Source organism: Drosophila obscura, unplaced genomic scaffold, assembly GCF_018151105.1.
Source record: "Drosophila obscura isolate BZ-5 IFL unplaced genomic scaffold, ASM1815110v1 contig_179, whole genome shotgun sequence".
NCBI classification, from domain to species: Eukaryota; Metazoa; Arthropoda; class Insecta; order Diptera; family Drosophilidae; genus Drosophila; species Drosophila obscura.
This window is the reverse complement of record NW_024542766.1, coordinates 6,431,625-6,455,179: the sequence shown is the minus strand read 5'-3', so window position 1 is coordinate 6,455,179 and position 23,555 is coordinate 6,431,625. Positions and strand designations below refer to the sequence as shown.

General features: G+C 40.6%; 1 protein-coding gene across 1 annotated transcript; it reads left to right on the top strand.

Annotated features, from left to right (window-relative positions):
• Window positions 1-1,186: 1,186 nt before the first annotated feature.
• LOC111078441 (steroid receptor seven-up, isoforms B/C) lies at window positions 1,187-20,954 on the top strand. Its single transcript, XM_022373131.2, has 6 exons — window positions 1,187-1,249; window positions 3,543-3,626; window positions 3,698-3,859; window positions 18,898-19,256; window positions 19,308-20,297; window positions 20,364-20,954. The coding sequence occupies exons 1-6, from the start codon at window positions 1,240-1,242 to the stop codon at window positions 20,850-20,852; spliced, it is 2,094 nt and encodes a 697-aa protein (XP_022228823.2). The 5' UTR covers window positions 1,187-1,239; the 3' UTR covers window positions 20,853-20,954.
• The last annotated feature ends 2,601 nt before the right edge of the window (window positions 20,955-23,555 follow it).

Below are 23,555 nucleotides of genomic sequence, written 5' to 3'. Positions count from 1 at the left end.
GCAAGAAGGCGCAAAAGCACAGAGTGCAAGTGAGAGAGAGAGAGAGAGAAAGCAGATAGCAGAAAGCACGACGTCCTAACCGATGGGGTTCGTTCCATGGCTAGCTTTTCGTCATTCTTGACATTTTGTGGTGAATTGTCGAAAGCCACAGGATACGTTGCGACAGTGTGCGTGTCCCAGGACATGTCCTGATGTGTGTGTGTCTGTGTGCGGCTGGGTGGGGATGGTGAAAAAAACAAAAATGGTGGACGGCCAGGAAGCCGGTCCTCATTTGCTGTAATCGCATCAGGGGCCCAGGGGACACAGCAAAAAAGGGCGTTTTCCGGTTGGTTGCTCGAACACAGTTCTCCCCATCCCACTCCCCCACCTCTCTCTCACTCGCTCCCAGGATTTCTCTCTCACTCTCTCTGTGTGTGTGTGTGTCCAGTCGAGGGGGTGTTTGGGTGGGTGGCTTCTCTGCTCGCCCACTCGCAAGGGATGAAATGTAACAATTTTGTAGCTTTTCGTAAATTTTCGACTTTCGTTTGGTTCTTCTTTTTTTTCTGCCTTCCATTTAGTTTCTGTTTTTCCTCGGCGTTTTCCGTTTGCCGCCCGTTTTGCTTTATTTTTCCCGTTTTGCCTCTCAGTTGTGTTTGTGGGGGTTGGGTGGGCACTGCCTTTGGCTTTGCCCCCTGCCCTCCTTGTCAAATTGACTGCAAAAAAGGACCGACCTCTCCTTTGGCAGCTTCACTTTCGTAATTGGCGGTTCTGGTCGCCGCCGCCGCTGCTGCTGCTGGGCTCTGCCACATGCCACGGCCTCATCCGTGTGCCTCATTCACAGTTGGTCCGTCAGACCAGGCGATCCGCAATTCGCATCCGCGTCTCCAAAGCAGGACAGCACAGCAGGGACCCCCCGAAAACGTCTAATCGCGTCGGCAATAGGATATAAAATATTTTAAAAATTAAAACAAGAAGATAGGAAAATGCGGTGACTGGAAAAGTGATAGAAAAATTCGTAAGCATAAACGGAAAACACGAAGAACTCATACGTGAAGAAGTTATCGAAAAATTCTGTGCGACACGGAAAAGTGTGTGTGCCAAGTGCATTTTATACTCTGTTCTAATCCAAGATTAATAACCAAAAATTAGACAAGAATTGTTGTTAATAATATATAATCAAAAATAGTGACTGCAACACTGTGGAACATAAATCTAAGCAAGCTGGATACCCTAGGGTTTAAATATTTCCATCAACGGAAAATGGGAACAGGTAAATGACACACTTCAGAATTCGTGCTGCAAATTGCAACGCTTTACCGTCGGTTTGTTGCTTGAAAACTCCACATAAAGCCGTCGGTTTGGAAAATCAAATGATTATTCACTATGTGATTAAATATATTTTATAGTTTTCGTTTTCTTTAATTTGAATTGGTTTTTTATTCTTTTCTATTTCAGTTTTTTAGATTTTTAAATTTTGGGAGCAGTTTTGCAAATGGATAAACGTGAATAAAACTATTTATTTATTTTAATTTCTTAAAAGTTTTGCTGTTGCAGTCATTTGTCAGATGTAAAAAAACAATGTTTAAAGTGCATCTTAAATAGGTAATATTTTTAAATTTACTTTTACTTTAATTTACTTATTTTCTTTTCGGAATTTTTTCTCTTTATCAGAGTTTAATCTTCATTCTGTAGTTACAGAAATGCTGCGTATTATTGAATTGTTTTTTGCAACATTTTCATGGGTTCTTTTTTTTCAAATTTATTTACAAAAAATTAACAAGAGTCGCGTGGAACATCTCTTTAATTTTTGTTTTAAGTTTAAAAAAGAGGATTAAGGATTGAGAAAGTATATTCCTGAAATATACGCAATATCTGATAGTGAGTTAACATTGGATATTGTGTGGAAAGAGAATTTTTCTGCCCATAATATTATAATTTAGATTGATTAAATGATTGAAAATTGGCTTTTCTATATTCAACTGCATATACTATAATACTGCATCTAAAATAGGAATATTTTCTTAGAATCATATTCTCGAATGCATAAAATATACCCCCTGTGCCACGTCTTGTATTCACCAGCGAAACCAGCCGGGAGTAAATTTGATCTTTATTCCATTATGATTTACGATTTATAACCCACTCCTTCCAAATAAAACTCTCACGCCCAAAATGCAAAACTCTCACGTTCTGCCCATTCCCGTAGGATTGTTAAACGAGGGGCTTGAAAACTCTTTTTGGCCTATGAAAACATGTCCGAGATTTCCATACCAGAAAAGCATATTCCATAAGACAAACTAACAAAAAACAAAACAAAAAAAAAGAGAGAGCAAAGAGCACAATGTGATGATGGCATAAATAAACAGAAATATGTAAAATCAACAATAAAAATATATTTTAAAAAAGAAAACAAGAGGCCGACAAAAGGTTGAGTTGACATCCCGATGCAACCCTCTGGGTAGGACACGGACACGGGGGGACAGACACAGGCGCGGGAGGTGTTAACATGCTGCGGACAATTGGCCGATGCGCAGGGTGTGAAAATTGGCAACACGCGCCGGCCACAGAGCCGAGAAACCGTGAATCGTGAAACCCCGGGGCCGCCAAAAAAACCCCAGACCAGACTCAACCACCAAACAAGCGACAATATGTCAAATGTCACAGGACAAAGGACCTCAAACAAAGGCCAAAACATCCCGATGAGCAGCAGTAGCAGCAGCAGCAGGAGGAGGAGGACGAGTGGGGTGAGCTGAAGTGGTAGAGCGTTTTATTTTGACAAGTGCCGAGTGTTGAACTTAATTTGTGAAGCGTGCCACACAGTCAAAGGGATATACATATATCCTCCTGCTCCTTCTACTTCTTCTTTGCTCATGTTGTGTGTGTGTGTGTGTTTTGAGTGCCATTTTCACTTGCTAATCCGCGGCACAACACACGCGGCAACAGCGCCACAAAGTAGGCAACAGAATCTTTGGTGCGTGACACATGGTATTTGCTTTGGGGCACCAGCACCAAGAACCAGACAGAACCAAACAGGAACAGACGCACAGACCGACCTTTGAGGCACAGAGATTAGTGGCGAAACAAAAGTTAAATACGCGGAGAGGGGGGCAACGAAAATGACACCTAAAATTCCTTTAAAGGAGTTTTGATATTAAATTAGGATGAAAATATTTTAAATTAAATGATTTTTGTGAGATTTCTTGCTATCCCAGTGTGGCTTAGCAGTTAACAGTGAGTTTACAGGTGCCACACATACGCAAAAAGAGCTCACCATTTTTCTCTGTTTCCCGCTTGTCAACGCTATTTCTATCCCAGTGTGGCTTAGCAGTTAAGAGTGAGTTTACAGGCCCCCCACATACGCAAAAAGAGCTCACCATTTTTCTCTGTTTCCCGCTTGTCAACGCTATTTCTATCCCAGTGAGACTTTTAATCGGAAAAATACATTCTCAGCAGAATTATCTTTGGGTATTTTTTATTATATCTTGCATTTCTTTTTGGGGCATCCAATAAAACACAAAGAACACCCAGCAATTAATCTCTTCTTTGTTTCTTCTCATTTTCAGCGGGTGATCGCCTACTGGACATACCCTGCAAGGTGTGTGGCGATCGAAGCTCGGGCAAACACTATGGCATCTATAGCTGCGATGGTGAGTCCCGTTCCCCCTCCTGCCACAATGATTCCCCATGTAATCCGCTGATAATCCTTAATGTTTTCCAGGCTGTTCGGGCTTCTTCAAGCGCAGCATCCATCGCAACCGGATTTACACCTGCAAGGCCACTGGGGACCTCAAGGGACGCTGTCCCGTGGACAAGACCCATCGGAATCAGTGTCGCGCCTGCCGCCTGGCCAAATGCTTTCAATCGGCCATGAACAAGGATGGTAAGTCCATGGTTGGCCCCATTCACCCCATTTTGGCGCCCACAAGTCCTTTGTTTTACTTTCAAAATACACTTAATTATGCAGGAAATTAGCTCCAATTGCTTATGCTCTCCTCTCGCCCATGTCAAGGTTTTTGGGCATAAATTACACTCAGCTCGGCAAAACCAGAAAACCCGAAAACCAAAATGCCGCGGGCTTTCCTACGCCGCTTTCCTTCTCGTTTTGTGGCCATGCAAATGGAATGCCAGTTGGGGTTTTTTGCTGTAGTTGTCATTAAGCTGATTATAAATTATGCGAGGTTTTTGCCACAGTCCCCCCAGCCCGCAGTTCCCGCTCTGTGCATGCCCCCTCCTGCCTGGGGTGGTGAGAGTTTTCCCTGGAATGGTGTTGTGTTTGATTTTTGTAATTGAATTGATTTGTTTTTCGAATAACAAGGAATTTAAGAAGGGAATTTTAGAAAAGTTCATTTAAAAGGGGAAAATTAGCTATTTAGAAGAATTGTCTGGTGCTTTTCCTTTAAAACAAAATTAAACTCACTAAATTATTTTTATTTTTTGTATATTTTTTTGATACGTGCAAATTGCAAATGTAAATTTTTTTTATTTGAACCCCAAAAAGTTACCGAAGAAGAATTTAAGTAAATTCTTTTTTTGATCTAATGATCCTTCAAATTACTTTATATTTCACATATTTTACCATATAATAAACGATGCTGTCTTTGGCTGGGATGCCTCGCAAATAAACCGATTCTTTGTTGAGCAAGCTTCATCATTTAATACATTGTAATTTTTGCTGTTCCCGGAACGTCCCAGTTCGACGCAGTCCTCGTTTCCAATCCTATCATTTGGTTCCCCTGGTAACCAGATGTTCAGTGAAATAGGCTTTCCAGTTGAAAACCAATTGTGTGTACCCTCATTTGCCAAGTCATTGCCTCCCGTCCAGTACATTTCGTAGATTCCTGTTTTTAAGAGATACTGATTGATCCAATTCCATTCCTCTATTGTCTCGAATTCAACCAACTCGGCATTTAAACGGCGACACGATTCATGGGAATCAAACCAGTTCTTTTTCAAGTTATGCTCAATATAATAATAACCATTACCGATCTTTACAAATGGTCCTGTGGTAATGTTTTGGGATCCAGGAATTCCTAAAACAGACAGCAGAGAATTATAGAAAATTCTGACTTATTACTCCTGATGTTCTCACCATCAATGATAATTCCAGTGTATCTTAGAAACATTTTGCCAAGACTATGATGATTCTTCCCTAAGATTTTCTCTTTTATACCCCACCATATCATGTTGGCTAAACATTAAACATTTAATTTTTAAACATACAATTTTACACTGATAATGACGTCCGTCTTAACTGAGGGGCGTTAAAGTCCCGTTTCGAAAGTATTGTTTGTCCGCGCACACGCTTATTGTTATTAATGTTATAAATTTTATTTTTCTGTATAGCTAACACACATGATACTCCAGTGCCTTATCCATCTTGGTTAACTTTGCATTTTACTGGCATTCGACATTCTCCATTCGATGCTTCAAGTCAATTTTGTCCATAAAAACAATGTAATGTACATTTCCTGATCAAAGTTATCAGATAGTGCAACCAAAACATTACCACATAATAAGCCTCTCTGCTGATAAACAAATCTGTTAATTGTTGGAAGCTACGATAAGATGCAATAATCTCGACACTTATATACACATGTGGCGGATTTGATTATGGTATCAACCTCTTATAAATGGAGCGCCTTAATTAAGTATCTTTGTCTGAGAAAATCTTAAAAGTGCACTTATCAGATGACAGAATATATTTCAACAAAGATACGTATTTTACGGAATACACAAGCATCTGTTTTTGATGATAATTTTGTACGAGTATTTTAAGTTGCACTCCAGAGACGGCTTTAGTCTTTTATGACGCACATTAGACGAGGCGCCCCCCTTTAATATTGGAAGCATTGCTAAAAATAGGCCTAGTCGGGCATTTGGCACCCTAAAAACTTGGCGCTGTTTTTCTCATTAATCTATATTTTTATGTGCGTTTCCGTTTTAACTCATATGAAAGTAACAAAGTGAAGAGGAATTTATTGGAAAGGGCAAAATATTTTCTGGGGTATATGGGCAGTTCCGCCAAAAGGTCAACCAGGCCAAAAATCATGAAAAGTCTATAAAAACCGATTTACATATAATTTTTTCGGGATATTATTTTCTAAATTTATTAAAATGTAACTAACCACTTCTGTTTTATGTAACACAATTTTAGGTCATATTTTGGCTAATATCTTTAAAACCGTATGCTCGATTATTTTCATTTTATTTTGGTGAATATAGGACTAACCAATACTCGTTTTTCCAAATTTCGGCTATTGACTATATTTTTGAACATTTTGTCGTACGTATGTAATGTAACGCCCGATAGGAACTGCCCATATGACTCTTCCATATATCATTTGTATACATAATAATATTTATATTAATTTTCATGCATAGTAAATACATCTTTGAGAAGAGAAAAGGTAATCCATGGAATCAAACCAGATACATAATAGCTTAGAAAACTCGTTTTCCAATGGAGTATGAGTAGATCAAAGACTCCAATATGTTCGGGAAGAAGCAATTTATATATATGTATTTCAATTAAATTCTATCTTAAAGATTCTTTTCTGAATATTTTCCCATATAATATATAGCATAGGAGCTAAGTCCTAGGTGCCTTGGGTTGCCTCACAAATATAGCGGATATTATCTGAACACTGTTTGTCATTCAATGCATTGTTATATATGTCTCGTCTGGCACCAATTTCGTCGCAGTTTTCCCTCCCTTTGTAATTATTTGGCTCTCCTGGATACCAGATGTTCAGTCTCAAGAGTTCTCCCGTTGAATGCCAAATATGTTTACCCCCATTGGCCAAGTCATTGCCTGAGGTCCAATATCTGTAATTGATTTTCATTTGAAAGAGATACTGATTGACCAAATCCCATTCCTGCATGGTCTCAAATGAGACTAATCCAGCCCCAATCCGGCGACAAGATTCATAAGCGTCGTGCCAGCTCTTTTCTAGATTTGTCTCTATGTAGTAATAACCATCACCAATCTTAACAAATGGCGCTGTCTTTAAGCTGAGAGATCCAGGAATCGCTAAAATATATAATTTATTAATGTACCAACGAATTAAATAAATTGTGGATTAATATATATCCTCATTATCTCACCATCTGTACCATTTGTTATATTAGCTGCGCCCGTGAGGGAAAGCAAGCCCAAGCAGGCGAAGATATAGACTCCAGTGTAACTCGAAAACATTTTGCAAAGACTATGATGATTCTTTTTTAAGGTTGTCTCTTTTATACCCCAAAAGACAATGAAAAATTTTCGAATATATGTATCAAAATATTAAACATACAATTTTACACTGATAATGACGTCCGTCTTAACTAAGGGGCATTAACGTCCCGTTTCGAAAGTACTGTTTGTCCGCGGACATGCTTACTGTTATTATTGTTATAAATTTTACTTTTTATGTATGGCTAACACACATGATACTCCAGTGCCTTATCCATCTTGGTTAACTTTGCATTTTACTGGCATTCGGCATTCTCCATTCAATGCTTATGGACAAAATTGTCCATAAAAACAATGTAATGTACATTTCCTGATCAAAGTTATCAGATAGTGCAAACAAAACATTACCACATAATAGGCCTCTCTGCTGAGCATCTGTTCGCCACTCAGTAGAGTGTATTATTAAAGTATTTACAAAACTAAGTACAATTTCTAAGTGCAAAATTTCTGTACAATTTTTTTTTTTTCTAATTCTTTGTAAGTTAGAAAATTTGTGTGTGTTTAAATGTACATATATAAATTCCTGAAAAGGCACCTTTAAAGTACGATATTCTTCAGATATTTTACCACACAATAAAAGAGGCTGTCTTTGGCTGAGGTGCCTCGCAAATATACCGTAGAGGAAAATCACAACGCACATCATTTAATCCAGGTGTGTCAGGTTTATAAATTTCTTTATAGCCAAGCTCATCACAATGTTCAATTTTTTTAGAATTATTTAGATTATTCCCATTCCAAATATCTAGGGTTATAGGTTGGCCATTAGCGAACCAGACGTGTTCTCCCTCAACACTCAAATCGTTGCCTGAAGTGTAATATCTACCTTCAATGTTCAAATCTGTGAGATACTGATTGATCAAATTCCAATTCTCGATGGTCTCAAATGAGATTAATTCCGCGCCCATTCGGTGACAAGATTCATAGGCGTCGTACCAGTTCTTTTCTAGATTTGTCTCTATGTAGTAATAACCATCACCAATCTTAACAAATGGAGCAGTTGTTATATTGAGGAATCCAGGCACCCCCAAATAATTTCAGACTTCAGATAATTACATTAATGAAACCCTGGTTAATGAATCTTCATGATCTCACCTTCAATGACATTGGATGCTATTTTATCCGCCCTCGTGAGGGAAAGCAAGCCCAAGCAGGCGAAAAAAAAAAATCCAGTGTAACTCGAAAACATTTTGCAAAGACTATGATTATTTTTTCTCTAACGTTGTCTCTTTTATACTCCAAAAGACAACGAAATCTTATCAAATCGAGTACATATTGGAAACTACAATTAAATACAATATTCTTGGAATCTGTTGCGGATATTTGATTATAAATCAACCTCTTATCAATTACAATTATGGAGAGCCTTAATTGTAGTATGTGTCTTGTATTCTAAGAAAACTATATTGCAATCTGGTTGAGCATCTGTTATTGCTGGTTCATTGCATAAATATGATAAAAATCAAATTAATAATAATACAAATATCTTGTATTTACTCGGTATGTGTTTTCCCTTTTGTTACAGTAGCATTTTTTTTTTTTTTAATTTAAAAAGGAAAAATATTTAAAGGGTTAAGTCTACAATACAATTTAATTTATTTTATAGCATTGACAAACACATTGCATTAATATTAATATTTTCCTTCTATTAATATTACTAAGAACAAAAATTGACATCCAAAATTCTGGCGCAAATTCATAGTATCACCTCACCACATTTTACCCCCAAACAGCCGCTCATCCTACCACTACCCCCTAACAAACCAATCCCACATCGCTCGCCCCCATAACCAATGGGCCATCGGCAATCGGATGGCCATAACCAAAACCCAAATACACAGCTCAATGCTATGGTGCAACAATGCTAGCTTTAAAGCTCTTAAGCCAACATTAAATGTAGCATAAAAACACATAATAGCATTGAAAGGGGGGAGTCAGGGCAGGGCAGCATGGCAGCAGGGCAGCAGGGGGGTAGCTATACGATTACGATTCAAGAGCCATCATCCAGTATTCAGAACGTATTTGGCATACAACAACTCTCGTACCCTATTCATGGGTTCAATGCGCACAGGACAGGCACAGGGACAGGGACAGGCACAGGGACATCATCAACAGCGTGAGAATCGCTGCAGATTCTACCCACACGCAAAGGTCTCACTCGCTTTTCCGCTTTTCCCGGGTTGGAGTCTGGTGATAGAGCCGGAAGCGGAAAGCGATTGACAATGTGCACTTAATAGCGGATTACACGCATTATCCCCTCCGTCGCTGTTTGCTGATGTTTGCTGCTGCTGCTGTTGCAAATGCGACTAAAATGTATTGGCAATCAAATGATGATGCCCCCCAGAACACCAAAACTTAGACGTCAGTCAAAACAGACCTTCAAACCAGGACGAAAATGTATGGAAAAGCCAAAAAGGAAGAGAAGGTGCAGGAGCAGAAGGAGCATGGGTTTACGTATGTACTTGCCCCAAAAGTGGGCAAAAGATAGAACACTGACGGAAGGGAAGAAGGGTTCCCTGAAGAGTAGGCGAAACAACAATAGCACAACGGGCTAAAGGAAAACAACACACGAAGGCACAGAACTTGAGAGGGAAACCTAAGAAAAACCGCAGAGGAAATGCTCTAGAAAGAGAGTTCCAAAATATATATTTAGATGCGAGAGAGAGAGATTTAATGAGATTTAATAACATCTCAAATTATGTAAAGATTCCATAGCGATTCCCGTGATGGGAATTCTTCAAAAATAGGCCTGTAACTAAATGAAATTTCTACTTATTTTCTAGCCATAAATAAGACGCAACCTCACATTTATGATACTACTATCACTACTCTATCCATCTCATAGAATCATCTCTGAAGGAAATATTTTCCATTTCAAAGAATCATCTCATCTATGCAGCTCAAAATTTCCTTTTGTTTTTTTCAAACTTTTTCCATGTCATCTTTTGCTCGAAGTCCCATCCAAAAATCCATCAAAGACACACTCTTACCAGAAAGAGTATCCTTCCAAAACCCCCCACTGTTCTACTCTCAGAATGAGCAACTCTGCTCCCCTTCTTCGAGTAACAATAGAAGGTGGGAAAGGGAAATCCTCCTCGTTGTATGCTCTGACATGTCGCATGTTTTCGTATTCTTTTCTTTTTTTTGTTTGGGGGTAACATTTTCTTAGTTTTTGGCCGCTACAAAGCCTCATGTTAGGCTGCCTTTTTGGGGTTTTTCTTGGCTGGTAGCCGTAAATAAACAATAAACACACACAGACACATAGACACATAGACACCCCCCAAAACAATTTCACCCCACACACTTCTCACTTCTCAAAAGATACGCCCTCACATTCACACACACAGAAAACACCATTGTAGTATCCACCAACAGACAGATACAAAATGCTTTTGTTGTTTAGAGCAAAAAGCAAAAAAGCCACAAAAATCGTTCAAGGCACGTTTGTGTAAGAATTTTTTGTGTGTGTGAGTCTGTGGCACAGGTTGGTGGCTGCCACATGCGAGTAGTAAAGTTGTTAAGTGAGGGGTTCGGGGTTGGTTGTTTGGGGGGGCTCGAGCTTCCTGCTGTGGTTAGCCATTTTCTAGTTTTCGGGTCTTTTTTCTTTTACTTCCTTCTCTTTGGGTTCCTCCTTTTTGCTTTTTGTATGATTTCTCGACGTTGCCAAAGTGCCAATAAAGTTAATTGAAAAGATGTTTGCCCTGCTGCCAGCTGCCAGTGTTGGTTAGCAAGTGGAAGTGTTGGCAAAGTCCAACAGAGGGAACATTGGTTAGTATTTGTATTATATTTATAAAAACTGCACTGAGAGCTGAATTTGTGGCATTTTTAATGGAATTATAGCAGGTTTATTCCTTTGCTTCAGTAATGCTAGTATTGGTTAATGTTTAAAGTGTTGTGTAGTGTTGGAAAAGCACTTTGAAAGTAAGGACAAAAGGTTCCTTTTGATTAAAAGCTAACTTTAGCTCTGCTTCTTATGTCTTGCCAGTGTTGGTTAGCTGTTGAAAGTGTTGGAAAATCACCAAAAATCATTGAATACAAAATATCTTAATAAAAGAGTTTCTGGGGTAAAAACGGCGCCCAGTGTTGACTAAAATAAATAAATATCAATAAATTGAGATATTATTCCAATCAAATACGATTCCATAAACTACCAGTCACATCCAGTGATGCTAAAGAGCCCTTTCCACCCCACAAAACCAGTGTCCTTCAGCGTTCTCTCCACCCACCAGAACTGGCATCATGGCCGCATTGACCAACACTCCCCGTGAGCCCCCCACCCTGCCAAAGCACTTTAGACTCTGACAAATAAGTTATTATGGGAAAATATGACAAGCAGCGCACATTTTTATACGCACCAACGAACCACCGCCCACTGCCTGACAGTCTTATAAATGTTGGCTACTTTGTATGCTAATATCTAACCTCCGACGCCCGCCCCCCCACCGAAGAGAGAAAGACCGTAAAGAATAAAAAGAAGCGAAGAGCTGGCAAGAGAGCTCTTCTAACAAATTATGTTGCCACTTGTCACATTTAATGGTATTTGCATTTGTATACTCGTAAAGCGACACCAAAGTGTCAGAGAGGCATCATCATCAACACGCATCCTTCGCCCCTCCTGGGACTACCTACCTCGCCTGCCTCCTTTCTCTCGCTCCAAATACCAGACAATTCCTTACTTTCACATTCTTTTTGCTTGGCAAATATTTACGCGGCATTTTAAGCGGATTTCTTCTCATTTTGAGTGATTTGTGTCGCCATCAAAAAAATTGTCATCTGGGGGAATCCTTGGGAGTGGGGGAGGCGGGGGACTGGAGGGTGCGTGGGAATATTGGGGTCCTTAAACCACTGGCAGGGTGCGTGATGAGCCGAAAAGTGATGTCTAATGGGGCATCTAATGGCAATGAAGACATTTTTTTTTTGGGTTGGACAATTGAAAAGTTTTGATGTTTTAAACAGGGATTAACATCATCATTTGGTGCAGTTTGATATATGGGATAAGACCTAAAGAGAGCTAGAAAAAGAATAAAGGAAGCAGTAATAATGATAGAACCCAAAGAAAGTACTTCCAGGCTCCCCCTGGCAAAGTCAGTACAAATTCTTGGAGTTTAAAACAACTAAAAATTCTTTCTTAGCATGCGTTTACGTATAAAAATATAGCTTAAATCTTCTAAAATGTATTCCATATATTTCCATAATTCCATATATATTTCTATATTTAGAAATAAATCTTTGGGCAAATGCAGAGATTTATAGGAATTTGCCAAGAATCATCTTTATGGACTCTTCTCAAAACATAAATTTGTTTCTTAAGTCCCAAACTATGTATTTTTCCACAGATACTTTATAGATCTTTATGGTAGATAGACTTTCATGGTATTCTTGATTTGAAAGTTCCAAATTTAAACCCAAAGGTTTTTAATTCTATACCTTTATTAAATTATTTCTGAAGAAAATGTCTTTCTTTTCTTATGACAATATTTTTGTATATAATTGATTTTTCCTAAAGACTCGAGAGAAAGAAACCAGCAATATTTTAGCTATGATTTTGAATATTCCGTGCAAGATAGAAACCTTTATCTATATTCCACCACGTAATTTCCTTTTGATAACCGATAACGGACGCCCTAATCCCTGAGTACACAACAATCCTTTCATCTAGAGTCGTTCCGTATACTCGTATGTACTGTATGTATGCATGTATTTTCCGTAGAACTTTAACTTTAGCGCTTTTTGCAAATCGTAAAGTTTTACAAGCTCAAAGCAAACAAAATTCTTAACGAGAAGGCAGTCCAGTCCTTGGCCTCCTTCGTTTTCTTGGTTTTCCTGGAAAGTAAAGGCTTACAGCAAGCACGACAAGGCGGCTGTGTGAATGGAGCCCAAGAATCAGCCTGGCGGAAAACCTAATGAAAATGCTTCTCGAAAATGGAAATTTCTGCTTGGTTTTCTAGGACTCTTCTCGTTCTCTGTATATATTGTTGCATATATATTTTTGTGGCACTTAAGCCTTTTGTCAACCGTTTCCGTCCCGTTTTCTGGCACTGCGGTAAGCCAAGGTTCGTTCCATTTCAGGCCCTACCGTGCGGTGGATGCCCCCCAGCCGCCCCTCGTTCTTTGTCGTTTCAGGCCACCCTGTGGCATGCCCCATGCCCCGTATGCAACAACCGAGTGTCGATGTCAATGTTCATTTTGTTGATGTCTATTAACCCTCCGCCCCAGCCCCAAATGTAGACCGACTTTTTGGCGCTGGCGCAAAAGGCAGTCTGAGTCTCTGGCTAATTTCATGACCACATTTTAACGTATTGATTTTTGCAGATAAATAAATTTATATATAGAATACAGATATACATACATACATATATATAGATATCTGTATGTATATATATGGCTGATATATATATTTATTTTGCAGCTTTTAAGCCGCCAGTTTTCGGTTGAGTTGCGTTTCCCTGCCGCCCATCGATGGGGCGGGGGCTCGTACGCAATTTTCATTTACAGATGACTGCAGGGCACAGAAAGCCATGGCTAAGAGACACGCCCACACACGCACACGCACGCACACACACACAGGTATACACTCCTACCCGTTGCAGTGGCACACAGACAGGGGCACACGTTGCATGTTTTACTTAATTGACATTATAGCCTACTACGATATGTGCATACAATTTCCACACAGAGACGACTGCAGTGGGACTGCTGGGTGGACTGCATGCGACATGTAAATGCGACTGGCTTGCACATGTCCATGCCCCCCCACACTTTCTTTCTTTCTCTCTCTCACTCACTCTCTCTGTGTGTGCAAGTGTCAGTGTCAACATTAAAAGCGGATTTAAAATCACTCACTCCTTTGGGTGCAGCAGCCCACGCATCCAGCCAGAGTCACAGAGGAGGCATAAAAGCCCTTGGCCTCATCATGATTGCCACATGCCACACACTCTATGCAGAATAGCGGCAGGGGTGCAGACAGGTGGTGTACATACGAGTATATCTGTAATATATAACCAAAGTTAACGTTTTATTATTTAAATTAAATTAAACAACAAAATGGGGAAAGTTATGAAATAATAAATGGGCTAGGGAGAACAAGAAAGGAAACGAAGCATTAATACATTAATAATATTTATATTTAATAATAATAATGAATAATATTAATAATTAATAATATTAATATTAATTACGACAATAATATTTATAATTAATAACATTAATAATTATTAATATTATTAATAAAAATAATAATAAATAATATTAATAATTAATTATATTAATATTATTATTATTCATAATTATTATTATCATTATAATAATAATATTTATATAATTAATTATTAATATTATTCATTATTATTAATTATAAATAGTATTAATATATTAATGCTTCGTTTCCTTTCTTGTTAATATTATTATTTATTAATATTATTAATATCGGACCAAGAGCAGTTCTTAGCTTGCGGAACTGCAAACTTAATTCCACCACTTGCTAAAATCTTCTCTAACTTTGCAGTTCCATAAAGTTTATCAATGCGGAAACATCACATTTTGTATGAGTATCAACATCAATCCTCTATCAATCCCCTTTTCGCTTTGCCCATACCTTTTTGCCGGAGATAACTACTTAACAATCGCTCTATTCATAAACCATTGTACCGCCCCGACAATTCAACGCTTGACTGCCTGAGCGAACACCGCGCCACCGCGAGAGTATTGAGAATTGAGCTGACATAAAGTGTGGCCATTATGAACCATTACGCAGCCTCGTACAAGTCCCCGTACAAGTCCAACCCTCTCTAGCGCGAATCAGAGGCCACCCCTTGAACATACACCATTCAGAGCTCATTCTGCAAGGGTCACTCGTCACTCACTCCCCATACCCCACGCCATTCAGAGCTCATCCTGCTGGCGGCAAACTCGCACTCCCTGCCGGGGCAAGCGCATCGAATCACTTCAAGTGTTTTCCTAATTTCACGGTTTATATTTCTTTTTATTTTATTGTCGGTTTTCACAGTCGTTTCCCTTTTGTTTCCCCTCTGCTTTCCGGAATGATTTTTGCAAACAAAACGTTGCCTTATTTACTTTTAATTTGCCTGCCAAACATTCAGCCACAAAATTTGTGATACATTTCTCTTATTGTGGGTCGAATTTTTATTACGACATTATCTGTCTGGGGAGTGAGGAAGGTAGTGGAGCTATCCACCAGGAGGATGTATCTTTTTGGATGAATGGTGGTAAGGTTGAGGCGTTGGATGAGTCTGTGTGTCTCTGCATATCCCGCATATATAAAAATAAAGTAAAGGTCTTTCCTGCTGCTCTTTCTCTCTCTCTCTCTCATTATCGTTTACCGATTTATTTATTTCGATTTCTGGGGCACGCTTTGCGCTTTTCAGCTTACGGAAGGACATTCCATTCCATACGCCCCCTCACCCAGCAGAGTGTTTCTCTGGTGGTGGTGATGATCATCATCATTAATTGGGAAAAATTTTGCGTGCCTTGAAGTCGTCCTGTGGCTGTTTCTGGTCCTGGGAATGGCTACAGCTGCAGAACATCCGGAACTGCTCGCTCTTCTGCTCTTCTTGGTCTTCGGCTACTGCGCTGCCACTTATCATTAATTTTTCTACCGCTTTTTTCCCCGTTTGCCCATTTTCTGGCATTCTGACATCCATTCTGCCTTTGTGTCTGTTTCTCTTTATTTTCCCTGCACTCATCCCTGAGTCCTTTTCCTGGTGCCCCTTTTCCCCCGCTCTACCGCTGTTTTTCCGTTTCTCTCTCTAGCTCTATTTTGACATAATTGTTTTTGCTTGGACTGTGGCCCTCTGCCACCCCTCTTACCCTGCTCTCTCACTGCCCTCGCACTGCCCTAATTAATTGATTAGCTTCAGCAAATCGGTCAATATGTTTGTTTCCTTTTTTTTCTGTGTATCTCCTCTGTATTTGTATCTGTATGTTTTCGGGGTTTTTTTTCACCCAGAAATGCGAGGGTGGCTGTGGTCCTCGTAATGAGTTGCTAATTAGATTTGTAGATTGGTAATTCTTTTCGCCAAAAGGGCGTAACTTTTTGTTACACATTTCGGGCACGAGAGAGATTTCCGAGTGTGAGTGTGAGTGAGAGATTCTTGAGAGTCTTTCCAGGTGTTTATTTTTGTGGCTGAAGTGGGGTGTTTGCAGTGGCGGGGGCTGTGTGGCGGATAGAAGTCCTTGGAGTGTGGAATCCCTGTAGAGCTTATAAGTCAAGTGCTAATTAGATTTCATATTCATGGGAAGGATCAAAATAGTCCACGGAAAATGGGAATTAAAGCCCAAGAAACCACTACAAAATCTTTAGATATTTTTATTACTTTTCGTATAATATTCTAGAGATTTAAGACACTAAATCGATGATATCTTCATACTTTACTTTTTATCTTTATGAATATATTCCTTTTTTATATAAAAATTCCCCTATAAACCCTGGGCTAAATGATTGGTTCTCCTTAATTAACTCTCTTAAACTTTAATTTCTTAAAGCATTTTTAACAAATAGAAAACAGCCGCAAGCGCTTTTCCTATTTTATCATTCGACGCAGAGACACGACTTTTGCATTTTCCATCATCATAACTTTTTAGCAAGTAAATCATTTTGCATCCAGGCCCCCCACCACTTCTCTCGGTTTGCCCGCTGCCTTTTCCATCAAACAAAGTTTTTCCACCAAGTAAAAAAATGGCGTCGCTTCCAACCAAAAGAAAGCTGCAGAAAATCAAGAAGAAAAGTGCTGGGGAAAAAAGGAACAAATTTTAATTTTTTTTTTTTTGCTGATGGCAGCTAATTTTGTTGCCTTTTTCACACGTTCCTTTGTTTGCCACGCCCCCGGAGGCCAGAGACAGGAGCAGGAAAAGCGAGCAAAAGAGGGCCGCGGTGGCAGTCACAGCCAACAAAAAAAAAGGGTTTAAGTTGAAGTTTGAGCTACTTTTTTGGGGCGTATTTTTCTTCATCTTTTCCCGGGTTTTTTGTGTACTCTTCCGAAGAGAGTAAACTGATTTTGAAAAGATGTTGGAGCGCAGAAGAATTTCTGAGAAGAAGGGAAAACTTTCTGTAGAAAAATATTGTCTTTTCGCAGGTCTTTTCCGTAAGAAATATCTGAAAATCAATCAAAATATGCTCACAAAAGAGTATTCAAAGCCAACGTGTTTTGTCTGCTCCTTTCTTCACTGAACCACAAAAATGTTCCAAGTTGCCGCCTGGAAAAGAAGGGAAAATTGGGTAGAGCCATTGCAAAAGTTCTTTTCTGTCGCTAAAACCCGCAGCAAATAAAAATTTGATGAGTTTGGCATTTTCTTTAATTGAAATTTGTGATCTTTTGAAAGCTTTGAGACTTTTTTCGCGCGCTAGTTTTAAGTGGCATGAAAATGGGAGTGGAATGGATGGGAGGAGTGGATGCCACACACACAGAGGAGTAGGTGAAGGTGAAGTTTTTGGGGTTTTTGAGATACACTCAAGTGGCTGCAGTCATTTTACAGTGGGAAGGCACATCACATATGCGATTATCCTGAAGGATTAAAATGTCACCCCCATATTTGCGCCATGTCATGGGCCACACACATACGCAGCATCAGCATCAGCATCAGTAGCAGTAGCAGTATCTATAGATACATTTAATTACAAACAAATAAAAGTCATGACAGCGCCAGGCACACACACACACACATGATACGAGTATATCCTGCCAGCCTCCTGCCCTCCTCATAAGAGATTCAGATTCAAGGTTCAACTTGTGGCATATGCAACAGTTCACACGACCAGAAGGGACGGGGACGGAACGAGGACGAGGACGGAACTGCCTTTCTGTATCTTTGTATCTTTGCATCTTTAGCATTTTAATAATCGGTTTATTATGTCTTTGTATGCCATCCCATGCCCCCCCTATTTATTTATTTGCAAAGGCCACGCAGCAAGGGAGAAAGTCGAACCTTTTCTTGGTTGGCGGATAGGGGGCTGGGACTGGGGCACAACACTTCAAAGAAATCATGGAAAAAGTATCTGGAGAAAGTATCTTTTGAAATTAACTTTTATTTATTTAAATACTTAACGACAGATTAGTGGAAATTATACACTTGAACTGATTTTCATGGGAAAAACCAGAGATGCAAATACGATGGGTGTCTGAGCAGGGAAATCTGAGGGAAATCATCAAAAAAGAAGTACAAAGTGGAGGGAAAAACAATTTATAGATATTGACATGGAATAGTAGAAGGAGTATTATGCTTAGAAGATACCCTAAGATATCCCTACGATACCCTAAGATATCCCTTAGATACATTGTGTATCTTTAAATCAAATCTAAACCTCTTATTATCCTTTATGGACTTCTGCTAAGTTTTCTTAGGCATTATTCCTAGTAATTTCTTGGTAAATTTTCTATAATTTTCACGTTTTTTTTATAGAATTTTTAAATGGTTCTTCTGGTACTATTTCTAGTATTTTGCTGGTATTATTTCAAATATTATCTTGGATGTATTCGTAGAAAGTTCTTGATATTATTTCTTTTTTCCTAAGTATCTCTGGTATTATTTATAATATTTTTATGGTATTTTATAGTATTTTTCTGATATAGCGCCCACCCACAAAAGTACCCAAAATAAATGCTCATTCTCTTTCGACTCTGGTACACACATCTAAGACCCCTTTCGCTCTCTCCTTCGTTCTCTTCTTACAGCCGTTCAGCACGAGCGTGGTCCCCGGAAACCCAAGCTCCATCCACAGCTGCATCACCATCATCATCATGCAGCGGCCGCTGCTGCCGCTGCCCATCATGCCGCTGCACATCATCACCATCATCATCATCACCATGCCCATGCCCATGCGGCGGCCGCACATCATGCGGCAGCGGCTGCAGCAGCAGCGGCGGGTTTGCACCATCATCATCATGCCACCGCCGGGGGACACCTGCCCGTGTCGCTGGTGACGAATGTCTCGGCGTCCTTCAACTACACGCAGCACATATCCACGCATCCGTCGGTGACGCCAGTTGCGCCAACGAATCCTCAGGCATTCCATCAGCAGCAGCAGCAGCAGCAACAACAGCAACAGCAGCAGGGGGTGGGGGCACCGCCACACCACCCACAGCAGCCACATCCCACAGCCTTCCATCATCCGGGGCACCACTCGCTGGTGCCACAGAATGGTGTCAGCTCTGGCACGGGCTTCCCCACGCACCTGCTGCATCACAATCTGATTGCGGAGGCGGCCAGCAAGCTGCCGGGGATTACAGCGGCCACGGCCACCGCAGTGGCAGCCGTTGTCTCCTCCACAACCACCGCTGCAGCCGCTGCCACCTCCCCCTACGGCCACCTGCAAGGGGCAACAGTCAACAGCAACAGCAACAACAACAACAACTACTCTTCGCCCTCGCCCAGCAACTCGATTCAATCGATCTCCAGCATTGGCTCGAGGAGTGTGGGGGGCAGCGAAAGTCCACGTGTCAATGTGGAGACGGAGACACCCTCGCCCTCGGCATCGCCGCCACTGAGTGCGGGTAGCATTTCCCCGGCCCCAACGCTGACGGATTCCCAGGGCTCGCCACAGCATCCGCCACGACAGACATCGCAGCATAGTTTGAGTGGCGCCACAACGCCACCGAGTCACGCCTCTCTGCTGATGCACAGCATCCACAATAATCACCACCATCAGCATCATCATCAGCAGCAACATCACCATCAGGGGAGCAGCAGCCTCAATGGCGAGCAGAAACTATCGAGTTTCACATCGGGTTCGCCCACACCGACGACGCCCACGCCGCCACCGCTCGCTGCACATCCACCAACGATTGGGCTGCGTCCTTGCCACCCATCGGCGGCCTCGGCAGCTGCTTCGAATGGCTTCCTGGAGCTGCTACTTAGCCCCGACAAGTGCCAGGAGCTCATCCAGTATCAGGTGCAGCACAATACGCTGCTGTTTCCACCGCCACTGCCACAACAGCTGCTCGATTCGCGGCTCCTCTCCTGGGAAATGCTGCAGGAGACGACGGCCCGTCTGCTGTTCATGGCGGTGCGTTGGGTCAAGTGCCTCATGCCCTTTCAGACGCTCTCCAAGAATGATCAGCATCTGCTGCTGCAGGTAAGAGTCCCCCCAGAATCCTTGGTAATCCTTAAGTAATGACCCTTTTCTATTTCCCCATTTTAGGAGTCGTGGAAAGAGCTTTTCCTCTTAAATCTGGCCCAATGGACCATACCCTTGGACCTGACACCCATTCTGGAGTCGCCCTTGATCAAAGAGCGCGTCCTGCAGGACGAGGCCACCCAAACGGAGATGAAAACCATCCAGGAGATTCTCTGCCGCTTCCGTCAGATCACACCCGATGGCAGCGAGGTGGGTTGCATGAAGGCCATCGCCTTGTTTGCCCCCGAAACAGCTGGACTGTGCGACGTGCAGCCCGTGGAGATGTTGCAGGATCAGGCGCAGTGCATCCTATCGGATCATGTGAGGCTTCGCTACTCGCGGCAGGCCACACGCTTTGGCCGCCTGCTGCTGCTGCTGCCATCGCTCAGGACCATCCGGGCCTCGACCATTGAGGCGCTTTTCTTCAAGGAAACGATCGGGAATGTGCCCATAGCGCGACTTCTGCGCGACATGTACACCATGGAGCCCGCCCAAGTGGTTCACGAAAAGTGAGCAGGAGGAGGCATCATCAATCGGGGCAGGGGTTCAATCCGCAAAAAATGTAATCAAAATCGATTTTTGTGAGGGCAACAATTTTTCCGTCACTTGCAAAAATATTTGTACACCCAAAAAAAAAAAAAAAAAGGACGTAAAGAGCGGGAAATGCAAGAGAAAATGGTGGAAAAATTGTACGTGGCATACAAAAAAAAAATTAAAAAATTGTAACTAACTCGTCGACTCCTCCGTTGCAAGCAGCTGTGACATTTCACAGGACAAGGAGCCACAAGGACCATGTAATAGAGATATATATATAAAGTATATATATATATATGCGATAGATACATGCCACGCCTCCTCTCTCTCTCTCTTTCTTTCCCCTCCATCTGTAACATCCATTTGCACGGAAATGTGTCCACGCCTCCAGCTGCCATTTCTACTTCCATTTGCTACGTTGATTTATAGCTACGCGGAAAAATTTTCCAGCTTTTTCTTTTACTTTCATTTCTAACGCTTTTTCCGTTGGCATTTTTATTCCTAATATTTTTATTTTATTTCCATCTTTTTGGCCAGTGCTTTTTCCGTATTCATTTTGGGGACAGTCCCTCTGTGTGACGGCATGGCATGGTCTTTATTTATCTTTCATTCGACGTTTTGTCGTTGGTTTTCTAAAAATTTCTCATGTTATTTCAAGCTGGCAGAAAGGACCAGGGACCAGGAATTTTTACCATCCATCCATCCATCTATCCTTACACATCCTTCACTCTGCTGCTGCTCCTCCTATTCCTCCCTTCTCTACTGCTCCCTTATCTGCTGCTGCTACTCCTCCTTCGCCTTTGTGGCAAATGTTTTTACCTTTTTCGCGTTTTGGCTTTGGACTCAATCTACTCTTTAAAGGAAGAGTAACGGACCCTTTTGTATGCCTTTTGGTGGCAGTCGAAACAATGAAAGATCGATTCCTCAATGGGCATGCTCGCGCATTAATGTTAACTGATTTATAACTAAAACTAGAATTTCTGTATAATAAATGTAACATTTATAACTAAGCAAAATATCATACGTATTAGTGCTTCTTTAATATAATTTCTTGACAAATGTACAATTAAACTCTAAGAAAACTTTCAATTAAAAGCTTCCAAATCAAAAAGAATCCTGTAGATTGTTAGGATATTTCGTTTAGATCAAACAATTTGAAAGGAATACAACGAATAATTTTCTAAAGCGGATATTGGAAAATTATAGAACCCGCTAGGCTTACAGATCCGCGCTCTTATTGTGCTGAACCTACTTTGTTGCACTATCTCTACTCTCATGGAAAATTATAGAAACCGCTAGGCTACAGATCCGCGCTCTTATTGTGCTGAGCCTAATCTCTTGCAGAAAAAATACCCACTTCCTGCTGTGTAAACGAGCTGAGACCTACAGAAAGCTGACGCGCTCATTCTCTATTCACTATTCACTATTCCCTATTCCCTGACTTCAAATTAATTTCTTTTTTAATGTTCTCTACAAATTATATTCCCAAATTCCTCTATGGTTTACTGAGATTAGTGAGCAAACTCCTTATTTAAGGGCATACCTTTTGTGCCATTATATGAACTTCAATCCTGTGAGCATTCGTTATCCTTTCCACTTTTCTGGTTCCCATTTTCCCATTCACATTTTGCCCGATTTCTTCCTGTTTTTGTTTTTTCCACCTCCGCTGCAGCTGTAGTATCATTTTCTTGCCATCGCGTTTTGACGTTACATTTCCCGCGGAGAATGGGCGAACCGCGTTTAGAAATCGTCAAATGATGAAAATGAAAAAATAACTTTGCCGCAGGTTACAGTATTTATGTTTTCTGTGTTTTTTCTGCTTCCACTGTTACGATTCCAGTCTCTCTGGATCTCTGATATTTCAGTTATTTCTATGCATAAGTCCTATATATATATATACGTATATCTGAACATGTGCATGAGTGTATGTGTGAGTGTGTGTGTGGCTTTGTTTATAGATACAGATACTCGTACCAAAAAAAAAAAGAACTCGCTTTATAATTGATATTTGCACATTGAAATGTTGTAAAATGATGGTACGAGCTCTATTAGATATAGAATAAACGAATAATAACAATAAAAATAGTTGGAAAAGAAACCATATAAACACTACAAATGAATGTAAAACACGCTGCATATGAGATATGCAGATGCATATTGAGGGGAATTAAATAAATTTAAATATGATATGAAATACATAAATATACAAAGAGGATTTTATTCCGCTATGTTTTGTCGATGAAGGGAGGGTTCCAAGACTGGATGTGAGTGGGGTGGGAGAAATTCATGATTATGGGCTACAATTATAAGTTCGTTAACTTCGAAACTTTTCTAAACACAAATTCTCTGCAAGCTGTAGTATATTTTCTGCATTTCTATAGATAGTATAATTAGATAGATCTATGGCTATGGATGCTTCAGAACTTTTATTAATCTAGTCCTTTCGAGCAGTAAGAGTCAAAAACTAAACGAAGGCAAGTGAATTGAACCACAAAATGGAATGCGGTAAGCTTTAGTTATTGGTCTTTGTCGCTTGCTAGTCGTGGGCGATTTGAATACACATTTATAAAAGAAGCAGCAGAAAAACGAAGTCTCATGAAGAGAATGAGAGCGCCCTTGTGCTGTACGTGTAAGCCTTCACGCAAAATAGCTCCCATTTCTGCGGGAGAATGAAGCTCTGTA